The 15,868-nt window shown below is 38.2% G+C and overlaps 1 protein-coding gene and 1 pseudogene across 1 annotated transcript; both read left to right on the top strand.

Moving 5' to 3' along the window:
• Positions 1-498, top strand: part of LOC101995891 — a 5,368-nt pseudogene extending 4,870 nt beyond the window's left edge.
• A 4,061-nt stretch (positions 499-4,559) lies between these two features.
• On the top strand, positions 4,560-11,298 carry LOC101995600 (probable inactive serine protease 58). The gene is made up of 5 exons (XM_005365874.2): positions 4,560-4,869; positions 5,652-5,805; positions 7,865-8,115; positions 10,551-10,696; positions 11,149-11,298. The coding sequence occupies exons 1-5, from the start codon at positions 4,830-4,832 to the stop codon at positions 11,296-11,298; spliced, it is 741 nt and encodes a 246-aa protein (XP_005365931.1). The 5' UTR covers positions 4,560-4,829.
• Positions 11,299-15,868: the final 4,570 nt, after the last annotated feature.

The raw sequence follows: 15,868 nt of genomic DNA, 5'->3' as shown, positions 1-15,868 counted from the left end.
AAAAAAAATCAGTGTTAAGATTGTCCAGACAATACATATAAGCAACTTTTTGAGATGTATTGTAGGGAACTCTTGTGGAAATGCAGAGCTGATGGGGCGGTCTTAAATCTCTCCAGTCTTCTTCTTCTATAGCTTCTACAGGACTGTGGTAGAAAGAAGCAGGACCATAAAAAAATAAATGTACTACTAATATGGTAAGGATGCTGTGTGCTGGATTTTCAGGAGTAGAGTGGGTATCAGTTGAAGGACTTGAGAAACAGCCCAAGGATAATGAATGACCATATCAAACCTCATTCTCTCCTGTGGGTATCAACAAGAATGATTGATTGTCTTTTTCTTTTGTTTCAGGATGATTCTGGTGGCCCCGTGGTCTGCAATGAAGAGCTCCAAGGTATTGTCTCCTGGGACACTAGCTGTGGTGAGGATAGGAAACCTGGTGTGTACACCAAAGTGTGCAACTACCTGGACTGGATTCAGCAGACCATTGATGCCAACTGATATCTCCCGAGCCACTCACTCATACTCAACTTCACTTTCCTAGTGTGCCTGGAATGGGTGTGGAAATAAAAACATTGTATTCTGCCATACATTTGTCTACATATTGTCTTTGTTTGGTAATGATGAACTTTCTCTTCAGACTTGCTGAGAGAAGGGTGTCATTTTCTTCAGTGATGCAGCTGCTGATAAATTGCTCAGATTCCAGTAGGTTTCTTTGCAAAGCAACAACTATAGTTAAACTCAATGAGTTTTTTTAAAGACACCAACATAAGCAAACTTTTTATTGTTGTTGTTGTTTTTGAAGAAAGTTTTCATCAGGATAGGAGAATAAGAAGATAATGGGGATGGAAACTCAGAATGATATTATACAGACTAAACAGTTTATATTCAAGAATGTATATCTATAAAGCATACATACATATATGCACGCAATAACAATTAGCAAAATGAGAAACTATGAACTTGAAGGAGAGGGATGAAGAGTATATGGGAGGGTCTGGAGGGAGGAGAAGGAAAATAGAAATAAGTATTTTATTTCAAAAATTAGGGGAAAATATTAAGATAGTATACACATGTATAAAATTGTCAAAGAATAAATACAGGTCAAAAGGAAAAAACAACAAAAATGAGAAGGTGAGCAGAATGTTGAACAATTTTATGGAATTTGAAAGAGTCTTTTGTCATTTATTTAACCTAATAACTCACTGTTCGATGACATATGGGAGACTCTATGAAACATTGCTGCTGCAAAAATGAATCTGAGGACTGCTCTCACTGCATTTTTTTTGAAATAAGTTTCTCAACATAGCAGAGAAACGTTGCCAAAATGAACACTTAGTTTTACCTGCCATGTAGCATGAGTTATAAAACTCAGAACATGACACCAAAATACAAAGTTAAAAAATCAGTTGACCAAAGTAATTGAAATAGTTCACCATAAAGACAGAACAAAGCCCAGACTCCCAGACTGTCCTCATCCCCTTCGGTGACAGGGTGCTGCCATTTTCTTTTTCTTTTTTTCAAGGTTTTCCTGTTTTCTAACCTTCTCCTACCAGTACCCCTTTCTCCAAAATCTTGTTTTCCAAAGGTATATTAGCATTTCCATGACTTCTATGTTAGATGTTTGGTGGAATTTCCAGGGACTGAGTCCTAACTGAGGAAATACAGCAGCACTGAAGGTATAGCTTTGTAAAAATTTCCACGGTCCCCAATCTCACGTACCTTCTACTGCTTTCCATCCACATGTAGGTGAGTGCCCGCTGCCACATGCCCCCATTGCTGTTATGTTCTGCCTCACATGACCCAGAAGGAATGTAGCCCTAAGTGTTGACCTCAGAAATCATGAGCAAACACAAATATTTCTCAAATTATCTTAGATATTGATCCAAATAATGGAAATCTGATGATCATACTACTGGAATAGCCATGGTCTCTGGCAATAATCTATCCCTAATCCCATCCCATGAAATGAGCCCAGATTGTACACTAAATTAACCAAGGATATTTATTTTTTGCTTTGGCTACACTATTTTTTATTGATTTTTATTGAGCTCTACATTTTTCACTACTCTCCTCCCTACCTCTCCCCTCCTCTACCCCCTTTAACCCTTCTCTATGGTCCCCAATTTACTTAGGAGATCGTATCTTTTTCTACTTCCCATGTAGATTAGATCTATGTAAGTCTTAGTGTCCTCATTGTTGTCTAAGTTCTCTGGGATTGAGGTTTGTAGGCTTGCTTTCTTTGCTTCATGTTTAAAAAGCACCTATAAGTGAGTACATATGATAATTGTCTTTCCGTGTCTGGGTTACCTCACTCAAAATAATGTTTTCTAGCTCTGTCCATGTTCCTGCAAAATTCAAGATGTTGTTATTTTTTTCTACTGTGTAATATTCCATTGTGCAAATGTACCACATTTTCCTTACACATTCTTCTGTCAAGGGGCATTTAGGTTGTTTCCAGGTTCGGGCTATGACAAACAATGCTGCTGTGAACATAGTTGAGCACATGTCCTTATAGCACAACTGAGTATCCTTTAGACATATACCCAAAAGTGGTATTGCTGGGTCTTGAGGAAGGTTGTTTCCTAATTTTCTGAGAAATCACCACACTGACATCCAAAGGAGTTGTACCAGCTTGCATTCCCACCAGCAATGCAGAAGCGTTCCCTTTTCCCCACAACCTCTCCAGCATAAGTTGTCATCAGTGTTTTTGATCTTGGCCATTCTTACAGGTGTAAGATGGAATCTCAGAGTTGTTTTGATTTGCTTTTCTCTGATGACTAAGGATGTTGAACATTTCCTTAAGTGTCTTTCAGCTATTTTAGAGTCCTCTATAGAGAGTTCTCTGTTTAGGTCTGTACTCCTTTTTTTTATTGGATTATGTGTTCTTTTGGGAATAGGCAGGAACCTGGAACCCAGAATAAAATTTTAAATGGTTAGTGCATACACATTTAAGATCTAAGTTTCAAAGATGGTGGTTATCTGTGCTTTGAGTCCAGCCCGATAATGGATCTCTCTCTTTCTCTCTTTCTCTCTCTCTCTCTCTCACACACACACACACACACACACAAACACACTCGTGCATGTGTGTCTTATTCTCTTATTGTCTCTTAAGTCATCATTATCTCACCAATCATTACTGTAAAGAAAGGTCTACAGTAAACCACCTGATTCCTGTGACTATCTGCAATGACCCAATGGAAAAGAAATAATGAGTAGTAGGGCCCGAGAACAGATAACACTGAATAAGTAGAGTAGATTTAAACAAGAAAATATAGTCCACCCTAGTGATGAGATAAAAATAATAATAATGATAATGCATAAGTCAGTTCACAAAAGAGCAGACCCAAGGGGATTCAAAAGCCCATCCATCATACAGTTTTGAAAGCAATGGAAGGTCTGGGAGGATTAGTGTCCTGATTTGTCCTTACCAATGAGATACCTCTGGTCCGTCCTCCTTTGAAACACTCCATCATGGGAAGGCCACATTCCCCACCTTACTTAAGTGTAATTACTTCTCAAATGGCCTCCTTTTTGTACCATCTTATCCCGGGTTAATATTTTAATATGCACATGCCAGAGGAACACAAGGGTACTGTCCACAGGAGACTCAGTATAGACAGTATACAGGAAGATGGTTATATAATTACTTAATAGGAGCAGGTTTCCATCTGGAATCAATTCTGACTTATAAGTCATTTGAGTCAAGCTTGCCTTCTCTGCTTTCTTCAGTATCCTTGAAAGATGTGAGAATGTTCTGATTAAGCCCATTGGAAAGAGCATTTTTGACCATCAGAAATAACACATTATCCACTAGACACAGGCTGGTGAATGGCAGCCGAAGGCACATCCAGATAGAAAAGGGGACTGCTTGCTGCAGCAGAACTTATATGAGAGGTAATGAGCCTGCCTGCTTGTGCTTCCTCCCAAGGACAGTGCAGGGAGGTAGTTACCTGACACTACTGCCCTTTGTTCTGCCTTCTGTCTTTAATCTGTATAAAAGCAAGTTCTGAACTAAACTCTGGGCTGGTATGTATTTACTAACAAACCTCCCAAATCTATCTGGTATGGGAGAATTGTCTGTATTCTGTCAATCATGTTTTAAATAAATGCTGATTAGCCAGGCAGGAAGTATAGGTGGGTCAACCAGACAGGAAATAGAGGCAGGGTGATGAGAACAGGAGTATTCTGGGAAGAAGGAAGCCCATTCCTCCCAGTTCTGCCCAGACCACCGAAGAAGCAAGGATCTCAGGAAAAGCTTAGTCTTGTCAAGGGAGATCTGAAGAATTCATTCTGAGTCCTGATTTTGCCACTAACTTCCATAAGAACTATAGGCTCCTCAGCACAAAAAAAAAAAAAATGAGGGGAGAAGTAAAAAGGGTGTTGATAATATACTTTATGCATCAATGTTCTGAGAGCCTCTGGAGACACCAGGGTGACTCTGCAGAGGCAGAGGGGCCCAGGGAGGCAGACTTAAAGTCATAAGCAAGGGGTGAGGAAGACAACAAAGAACAGCCATGTCACAAAGAGGGGAGGGAAGAGGTCAGCAGGTACATCTGATGACTAGGGAGGGCTTTAGTATCAAACAGGAAGCACCAAGGTCCTGTCTTGGTCTTCTCCTTTCTCTATACCCATATCAGAGTCAGATCCTGGTGACTCCCACACACCTTGATAGATCAGATCTTGAGAAAACAGTTTGAAGATTTCTGTAAGGCCTTTGCCTTTTCCTCCTGCTACAAGTGTTTCTCCTTCAGCCACTTGGATCAAGGTCCCAGGTGTCCAAATTGGGACAATTTACTGTGTAGTCTGCGCTGGTGAGATCATAGCTTGTCATGAAGATTTTTTTCATCCTTACTCTCTTGGGTGCAGCAGGTAAGTTTGAAGTCTGGTTTCTACTTAGGGTAAAATCCAGAGAAGTGTTCCAGTGGTTACCAGGTACAGTAACCACCTATAGCTTGTGAGATAGAGTATAAAATGGGGAATCATCTTAAAGATAAAATTAGCTGCTTGAGGAAAACAAAGAAAAGACTCTTATTCCATATATATTCCTACCAATGTCTCTGTGGGTCCCTTGGATATCTGGGAGCATGTTAAGTGCCCTGTCTGCCAAGGCTTTGTGGAAACATCCCTAGGAACTCCTCAGTAGGCACTTGAACACATGATTACCCCCTCCCCCCCCCACACAGCTACCATTTCTTTTTCCGCATCAGATGTTAGGAAATATGTGGGTTCAGGAGGAGAGCTGGATTAATAAGTCAATAAATTTTTAGTTTCCATGCTTTTTTCACTACCAAAGTCAAAAAGTCCTTAATTATGCCCCAATTACTGACAAAAGTTAATGTTACGAACTAATATTTAAAGTACTTATTGAGTTTGTTCACTTTCCTAATACATAGTGCTGTCAGAATTTCTGATCAGCATCAGATGAGCCCATCTTTAGTATTAGGTAACTTTGATATAACTCCATCTCAATAAAAATAATAATTACTTTCCTAACATGTATATCTTGTATGACATGTTATTTTGTGTGAAAATTTTAAATGTCAAAAATAAAAGCCTTGATAACTTTGAAAAACTTTGGTTAGAGAAAACTAACCAAATCTACCTTACTAAACTTTTTTTTATGTTCCTTCCCTTAATCCCTCATTCTCCAGAAGCTATTTTGGGAAACATTCAGGACTTAGATGAACAGTTGCCAGTTGATTTCAACGTTCCTTACATGGTCTATCTGCAGTCCAGGCCAGAGCCTTGTGTGGGGACTCTCATTGACCCTCAGTGGGTGCTCACTGCTGCTCATTGCTCCTTACCGTAAGTGGCTCCTCAATCGTGGGATCTGGGAAGTATCTAAGGCTATGGGAGTTGGTCTGGAAAGCAACCTTCCATACTTTTCATGTAATTAGATAATCCAAGAAGATTGAATCTTCTTCCATTTTTATGCAACTCAGTAAAGAAATCAATAAGAAGACTTTTCTCAAATATTCATCTATAAACGTTCACCAATTGTTTGCTATATTTTTTAATATAACCATTGAGGTATCAAAATAGAAATAAGTTTTCTTCATAGAGGTTACATTCTGATACAAGAATAGAAGTGACCAAAAGTAAAGAACAAAACAGGACAGCGAGGTGTGGAGAGTGGGATGTATAAGTTGGGCATGTTAGGCCTCTGAAGATATAGAGCCAACAGGAAAGCACAAATCAACTAAATGAATAAAGCCTAGAAATGTTCCAGGGCAAGGAAACAACATTCAATCTCTCTGATGTAACAAAGGTATAAGGGTTTAAGCATGCTGAAGAAGCAGTGTTGGCTAAGTGTATGGGGTAAGGGAGGGGATCACAAGGATGAAGTTGGAGGCAGAGATCACACATCCTGAAGGTAAAACAAAAGAAAGCAAGGAAGATCTGTATAAAATAAAGCATCTCTTAAAATGTATTTTTTAATCATTTAATTGCAGTGTAATCACAAGTAAAAACATAACACAGCTAGATAAACAAAGTCACTCAAGCAAACACTATCCAGTTCCAAACTCCACATGTCTCTTTGAGCTTCATTTAGAATGGTCATGCTAAAGTCATGCAGCTTCACATAGGGCTTTATGACTTCATTATCAATTACATCTTTATGCACTTACTCTCAACAAAAGAAAAGTCATGTCAGAATCAGAAGGAGAAAAAATATTCTCTTATACAACTCATGTCATTTCATTCTTCCTCCATCACTTGCTACTCCTTCCTATCCTCTCTAAATGTCATTTTATAACTAGGTGTACATCTGTTTACACGCATGCATGAATGCAGTACAAGCGAGGATCCCCATATGAGGAAGAACATTGCTTTTTTCTTTCTGAGAATCTCAGTATTGTAGGGTGTCAAGAATCCACTGAGAGAATGGAGAAATAGCTCAACAGTTATCGGCACTTACTGCTCTTGCAAGACTACCTGATTTGATTCCCAGCACCCACATCACCCATCACCGCGTGGCTCACAACCATCTGTAACTCAACGTTTCAAGGGGATTTGATGTCCTCTCTGGCCTCTACCAACACTTTCACATATGCAGTTCACACACACAACAAAGGAAAGCACTTCATTCCCATAAAATAAAAGAACATGTTTAAATTTTTAGAAAAATAAAAGAATGTTGAATGAGCTTCAGCTCCATTTCAAACTTATTACTATTAGCCATCTGGTTATTCAAGACAAATTTGAATCAACAGAGCTTGAAGGTTTGCTTCTGCATTAGGACAGAAAACACAGAAAACAAGCAGTTGGCATGATGCTGGAACTGGCGGTCCTAATTAGACTATCACTGTGAACTGTGAGCTTCTCTTGGAAGAGAACGCCTCTTTGATATGTTGTATGACTAGCCTCCTTGTGACAGAGACATCTGAATTTGCCTAGAGAATGTAACATGACTTGTTATCTCTACAAAACTACTCATGGAAATTTGAGAATCTAGGATCAAGGTAGAAAGCACATGAAAAAATAACTATGTAGTCCTGAGAGGAGCATTGGATAGATTAGGAATGGTAGAATCAGTAGTACAGGTTCAAAACACCTGCCTGAGCAAATATGGAGTATACTCTGGAATTTCGAGTCAAATGTGGTGACTTCTCTTCCAGCAGCTAGTTCAGATTATAATTAGAGTAGGAGCTATTGAGTATGCTGTAGATATTGGGATCCCATGTTGGTCATTCCATATGCATATTGATTATATAGCAATCCTGTAAACTATTCTTTCATACACAACATTAGTTTATTTTAATGAACTTCAGCTGAAAAGCAAAACTAAGTTGATTGGATGAAGTGACTCCTGACATTATGTGACTTTTCTCTTCCATCCATCTGCTTTTTCTTTTTCCCCAAGAGCTAAAATCCGACTGGGAGTTTATCAACCTAACATCAAAAATGAGAGAGAGCAGATATACAGTTACTCATTGACGGTAGTCCACCCTAATTATGACCCAAATACCCGGAAAAATGATCTGATGCTGATAAAACTCTCTTATCCGGCTACTATAAACACTCACGTGGGAACTATAGCCATAGCTATGGAACCCATGATATTTAATGAAACCTGCTTTATACCAACATGGATCTGGAATAGCTACAAAAACTGTGAGTGCTTGACTTCATCTTGGGGAGGCCAGGGCTGGGGAAAGATGTGGTTGAAGATACTTGATAGAAAAAGGAAATATAAAGTTCTTGATCCTGTAGTGATTACCACCAAGACTTCGTACTCCCAGGAAGTAACAGAAAAATATATGGGGCAGCTACTCTGACAGCAGCAAATAGGGTGGGCTGCAACTGTTCTGTCTCTAAAACTGAGAACTGAGGCTAGCAAACCTAATGCAAATGACTTAGAACGTAGAGTCGTCATTGATAAAGATGGTACTGAAGGTGGAGGGTGGGCTTCTCAGTGAGGATTGCTGAAAGCCTACCATGACATCTTAGAAGGGAGTTCAGAAAAAGCAATGCTTTTGTGATAGGTGAGGGAATGCAGAACGCTTTCAACTCTCTACCACAGAGAACCCAAGCTGTGTCCAGGAACATAAGGACACATTTTTTTCATTGGACCCTGGATGACGAAGAAATGGTTGAAGGAACCGTCTGCCCTCTAGCCAGTGCTGGTTCCTTACAGAGTATAGTTTTCATAACTTGTGTCAAAAGTGAAAGTTCCTCACTTGGGGGTGTAGACTTGGGTGGCTCATTGTTACATCTCTAGCCTGACACACGTTATGGGAAAATAATCACATCCTATAGTGTAAGTACACATCCCTCTGGCTTACGAGCTTGACTTGGGAAGAACAGAGTGTACTGATATCTGCAGAAAATTCACCTCAAACATGGCTTTTTCATGGCCTTTAGTCCTTGTTAGCTACGCAGTGGCTGCTTGTATGTTATGTTTATTTCAGATTTTCTCAAAGTTGCTTAGTCAGGTTTAAACCCAGCTTCTGGTGTCTACACCATGAAAACAAAATGAGAACTTTCCAAATATGTTTTTTTTACAACAAATAAACTATAGAAACTGATTTCCTCAGTATTTTGAAACTTTGTACTTTAGTTTAGAAACAAACTGACTACGATTCTAAGTGTTTAAGCTTTCTTTATAAAAAAGGACAAAAAATATTTTATGTGGGTTTTGACATTGACTTCTTAAGCTTTATTTGAAGTAATTCCATCACACCTTACTAAAGTAATTTGTTAGGTACGATTTGAAATAAAGGAAACTACACTACATAAAGATTTCATTGTGTCAGCTTTGTATGTTAAAATAATTCCAACATACTATCTCTAAAAGACCTCTCCTACAAATGTTCCAATATCTATAAGGAAATCTTTGTTTCAATTAACTTAAGTTACTTTCACATAAGTTTGTTGAGTGGATTTTTCCCGAAAATACAAATACATAAAGCTGAATATAATCTCTCTCTCTCTCTCTCTCTCTCTCTCTCTCTCTCTCTTTCTTTCTCTCTTCTGACTTGACATGTTTTGATTTCCTCCACAGAGCACCACCTTACTAGCTACACCATCAGCTCTTTAGATACCACCATACTAGTTTGATAAATTGTTGATTTCTTTCTTTATTACCACTCTTTACTAGTTAAAGCCCTGTACCCAGATGTTTACAGTATAGTAGCATTTTCTATGATGGAGATGAACAATACGACTGCAAGGGGCGGGGAATGTGTGTGTGTATTTCTATATAGATACATATATATGGAAATAGCCATTTAGAAATGATCAGTTTATAGCCAGGAACTACATAATGTTGTTCCAGACAATGAGGAGAGACATGGAATAGCAATCACATAAAGTTCAATTTATAGCTTAGAAATTCCTAATGATAGTATTCTACCAAAACGTTCTGTGTTCATATATGTTTAGATACATACACAAGTAGTTACCACTGTGTGAGACTATCCACTGCAGTCTCATGATAACCAGGCCTGGTCTTAGGGATTGGCAAAATGGCCTTTTAGGTAATGGCACTTGCCACTAAAACTGATGCCCTCCATTCAGTCCCCAGAACCTACATAGTAGAAGCCAAGAACTGAATCCCACAAATTTTCTTTTGACCTACACAGGCTTGCCATGGCATAAGCACACCCTACATACACTCACAATGAATAAATTAACATATAAATAAAGCTTGAAAGAGTAATTTTATATATATTTGTTTAATGTGATAAATTGTAAAGATGAGGAAACAGATGCCCAAAAAAGGTTGTAACAGGAATTTTGAAGTCCAAGGGTTTTGCTTCTTTTTCTTTGTGGACATTCATAATCTCCACACAATCACTTCAAAAAAGTGTGGATTAAGCACAGTATCTAAAATTATACATCCAGTGGTGGACAGATAAGAGACTTTGGGATGTATTTCTTCACCATGGATATTTTCTGGGAGGAACTATAGGAAGGATTGGAGTGTCGATAGCTATGTACATTGGATATTCTCAGATTAATTGATTCTCAAACTAAGGGCTGAAGGGTCACAAGGTCACTTGTCCAAAGAACAGCGCTAAATCTCATCTGTCTTTTCTTTCCCACAGTCAGTGATCCTGACATCCTGACATGGACAAATCAGTATTCTCTCTCCCAATCTGAATGCTGGCACATTCTCCAAAAACAGAAACAAGAAACAAGGATGAACATCATGTGCATAGGGCGTTCACCTAACATTATAACTTCAATTAAGGTATCTCTCCTTTATCCATGCAGAAAGATACTACAGGGTCTGTTAGAGAAGAGAGATAGTGTTGAGAAATGAAACATCAAATATTAATAAGACTTTCCACAGGTAAAGGGCAGAAAGCTAAAATCCCTCTCCATGACTGCTCAGTCTGCGATGTATTTCATTCCCCTCTCCATCTCAGAGTAGAAAAGATCTAAGGTAGACCATTTGTCCTTTCTTAGAGTAGAAGAGATCTATGACAGAGCATTTGTCCTTTCTCTTACTTGCACTCTGGTTAGATAAAACTTGAACTGCGAAGGGAAAGAATAGAGCAGATCGAAGCAAAATTTGTCACCCCTTTCATAAAATAAATTCATTCCTCCAGAGTTTGCTACTGCTATATGCCGTGTCTTAGAATTTACTCTTGATCCATGACAACAATGTGACATTGATATCTTGTCATCTCTTTCTGTCAGGAAGTTTCAGCTGCTCCAGCCATCTGCAGTGGGAGGCTTCACGGAATTTTGTCCTGGGGGAAAGCAGGCATAACCAAGGGAAGTGAGGGCTTCTTCACTGAAATTCATCCTTATGCAAGATGGATCTTGAAAACAATGCATTCCAACTGAGAAGCCATACCACTCCGTGTAAAATAATGCAGTCTCTGCAATGAATTAATAACTGTCTTCAAAATCCAAAGCATCCAATAAATGACAATGGAAACTTACGACTCCTACTTTTTTCAAAATGTAAACTTTTAGTAATGAAAAATTTAGCAACAAACTATTTATTTATACAAAATGACCAATCACCAGTTTCTTAGTAGATTCTGAGTGTGCTAAGGGAAAGGTATGACTATGAAGTGGAAGATGTTAGGGGAACCTACTGTTGGTTTTCTTGTTGTTCTTCTTTAGTTTTGTCTTGTTTGCTAAATGGTCATGTTGTCAAACTGCATTCTAACTATGTTATATCAAAAGATTTACACAGCCCTCAACCTCAGTCATAGAAGCTCCTTTTTTGTCTTAAATGAGACCCTCCCTCTCTCTCTCTCACACACACACACACTCATTAGACTTGAACAAAATCAAGTCATTTAAAAATAAGTGTCCTACAATGATAATAATGTCATTATCAGATAATGAAAATATAGTACAGACACAGCAGAATTCTCCAGCTGTGAAAAATGAGGGAATGGATGCAGTGATTTAAATAGGAACTGCCCACATAAGCTCATAGACTTGAATGCTTGGTCACTAGCGACTGGAACTATTAGGAGGTCTGGCCTTGTTGGAGGAGGTGTGACCTTGTTGGAGGAAGTGTGCCACTGATAGTGGGCTTTGAGGTTTCAAATCCTAAAGCCAGGGCCAGTATATGTGTCTCTCTTCCTGGTGAACCAGATACAAAATTCTCAGCTACCTCTCCAGCACCGTGTCTGCATGCACGCTGCCATGTTGCACCATGATGCTAAAGGACTAACCCTCTGAAACAGGAAGCCAACCCAATTAAATGTTTTGTTTTATAAGAGCTCCTGTGGTCATGGTATCTTTTCACGGCAATAGAGCAGTAGCTAAGACAATGGAATTTACAGGTAAATGGATGGAATGGAAAATATATTGAGTGGTGTAACTCAAATCCAGAAAGACAAATGTTGGATATTCTCTTTTAGTTATGGCTAACATAGAAAGTATAAGGGGCCATGGGTATGGGAATAAGAAAGTCTAAAGAAGGGAGAGTAGGGTATAGGTGCTATGAAGGAAGAAGAGAGGAAATGAAAGACTTAAGTCAACCTAAGACAGAGAGAAGAGGGATGAAGAAAAGTTAAAACCATTAAAGGTGTTTGATAAAAACATAAGGAAAAATTATCTTATAAACTCACTTTAAATGCAGATGTGTGTGTGTGTGTGTGTGTGTGTGTGTGCACGTTAAATGGAGTTATACCACATGTAGTGATAATGCTTTCCCCAAAAGTCATACACTAACAAAAGTCCCAGTGTCAGTCAAGGGAAATGCCCTTTTTAGCTATCAGTTGATATTGGGGATGGGGATTAAAGACTCTTTAAATAGCATAAGCTATTGTCATTCCCTCCCAGAACCTGAAGGAAAGGTCCTATTACTGAAAACAATACACACACCTGACACAGGACTAGGAAAAATCAGTCTAGAACAAATGTATAAGCTTTCTCATGGAGGACTAACTCTCATAGTATCAGAAGAGGTGATGCAAGCTACCAAAGGAGAAAAGCAATCAGCAGTTCTGCCCTAAAGTTTAAGAACCACTATAATGACAAACCAAGCAAGATATTCCCAACAGTGAAATGGTGGTGTTTTTATGTTGGGAGTAACCAGCAAATGTCAGGTTTAGCTCATCGTGTTGGTGAGACTATAGTTGGAGATTCTAGCTCTCGAAGGAGACTCAATATCTTGTGCTTATAATCTTTCTTCCCCATCTACATCAATGGTTCCTGAATCTTAGGTGTGGGAATTATAGAAGTATCCAATGGGACTGGACATCTATACATTTTGTTTGGTTATGGTTTTCTTATTGAAAAAAATATAAACAAGTAATATACAAACTGACCAGGTTGAATCTGTGTATTTAGAAATATACAGATATAGACAGACAGACAGACAGACAGACAGACAGATGATAGATAGATAGATAGATAGATAGATAGATAGATAGATAGATAGATAGATGATAATTAGTTAACAAAAGAGGTCATGAATGTGAAAGTGAACAAGTAGAGACATATAGGAAGGTTTAGAGAAAAGAAAAGGGAAAGGGGAAAATATGCAATTATTCTGTAAGCAGAGACTGCATGTTCATTTACCAGCCTCCCAGACCCTAATAATCACACAGAAATTATATTAATTACAACTCTGTTTGGCCAATAGCTTAGGCATATTCCTAGCTAACATCTTAAATTAACCCATTTCTTTAAGTCTATGTATTACTACAAGGTTATGGCCTACTGGTAAAGTTCCAGTGTTTTTCTCCTTTGGCAGCTACATGGTATCTTCCTGACCCCACCTACTTTCTCTCTCCCTCCCTCCCTCTCTATATAGCTATATCTATATTCAACTATAGTCTCATCAATATGATGGGCTAAACATACATAAATATTCCATATATATATTCATTTCCTGCCTGCCTTTATTCTGCCCTGCCATAGGCCAAAACAGCTTCTTTATTAACCAATAGTAATAAAACATATTCACAGCATACAGAAGGGAATTCCACATCATCTACCATTTTCTATCTAAATAAAGAGGAGGGTTTTAACTTTATCATAGTAAAATTACATATACAAAACAGGCATCAAGCAAGAATTAAAGTTACAATATTTTTAATGAGTCTAAAGTTTTATATCTAATTTATCTTTAATCATAACTAAGGAAAACTATAACTATCTTCAGCTCCATCAAAGACCCCATAAAGATACAGTATTACCTAAATAAACAAGAAGTACATTGTAAGCACCTTCCAAAACTCTAGAATTGACAGAAACATCTTGCTGCCTGGACAGCCACCCAAAGTTCGTTTGTAACATTGGGGCATCCATGTTCATCCTGCAGGCCCATAATATCTGGCAGACTTTTCCATGAAGCAGGAAATTTGAAGATCTTTTCTGCCTTGTACTGGCAAAGTTTATCATTTGCTTTCTTCTGTGTCCTGCAGAATGTCTGGCAGCTTTTTCTGTGAAGCACGAACCCTGAAGACCATTCCACCTTTTGGAAAGTTCAGCAATCACTTTTCTGTAGGTCTTGCATACATTTTATCAAGACACAAAGAAATATTTTTTATTTCAAAGAGAGCTATTAAAGTAACTTTTAATACTTATTCTCATCAAATGGCCACTGATTTGGTAGTGTAAGGACTTCCATTTTGGAACACACTGACACCACCAAACTCAGAGCCATATCTACATTTTTAAGCCTTTTGTTTTCCATCCTTTCCATTATACTAGAGAAAGGGTCCTTCTATGTACAGACGGTCTCTCAGACTGTGATGTGGATTCTCCCTGACATTTTTTTGAGTTAATTTTTTTATATATCTCCTTTACTGACTTGAATTTATTTCTTATGTTTATTGAGACATAATATTGAACATATTTGTGAAGTAGAATACTATAGTCGAATACTTGTATACAATGAGCAATGATTAAATTAGGATAACTTCAACTTCCTCAAACAATATATTCCCCATGTATGAGAAACTATTGAACTCTTCTAGTTGAATTTCATTATAGCATAACTTACCATAGTTATAGTTCCTCCCACTGGGCTATAGAGCAAAAGAATTTTATTCCTATGCCATTGTATTTTGGCATCTGTTCTGTCTCCTCTTAGTTTCTTCTGCCCTTACTCAAACTAGACAAATCTCACTCAAACTTTGGACACCAAGCCCATGCTTCCTAGACCTTCTTTCTTATTCAGAACTTCTGGATTTATTTTGTTTTGTGAAAACATCCTCTCTATTACTCCTTTTCTTTCATTATTGGAATTCTTCTAAGCCCTGGTTCATCTTTCCAGAGATTTCTCCCCATTTTTCTTACTGCTAACCATCCTTGTGGTCATAAAATTTCCCCGTGGAGTGCAGCTCTTCCTCTCAGAGACACTGATTTTTGAGTGTCTGCCTTACTTTACCCCCATATCGTGGTATCACACCTGGTGGTAAATCTCAGTACATGTCTTTCCTGTAGACTGTGTCCTAGGAGGTCAAAATTTCATCTCTTTTACAACTAAATAACAAAAATCTAACAAAACATCAGCACATGGTATATATTTGTGTTATTTTCCATTGCTGTATACAAATCTTTAACACAGATTTAAAGCCTAAAACAGCATGCTATGACCTCTGTTTCCCATGAGTTCAGTTTAGGCACAACTGAGCAAGGTTCTTTCCTCAGTTTCTGAAAAAAAAAACCTTCAGAAAAAGCAATTATCCATCAATTAATCAATCTCCCAGCAAAATTTATCTTCTGTTCTTATACTTTACTGGGCTCTGGTTTTCTGCTTGCTGCTGGTTGAACACTGATGCAAGTTCTTAGAGAGGTCGGCAACAGTTGGACCTCCTCACCATAGCGTCACAACACTGGACTTCATCAAACAAGCATGGAGACTCACCTGTGAGTGTTCGCAAAACTTGCACAGCATATAATCTGTTTTTATGCATTAACATCATAATCATCATGTGGC

This window comes from Microtus ochrogaster, unplaced genomic scaffold (genome assembly GCF_000317375.1).
Source record: "Microtus ochrogaster isolate Prairie Vole_2 unplaced genomic scaffold, MicOch1.0 UNK4, whole genome shotgun sequence".
NCBI lineage: Eukaryota > Metazoa > Chordata > Mammalia > Rodentia > Cricetidae > Microtus > Microtus ochrogaster.
Note: the sequence above shows the minus strand (reverse complement) of the source record. Positions and strands in the feature narration are given on the sequence as shown.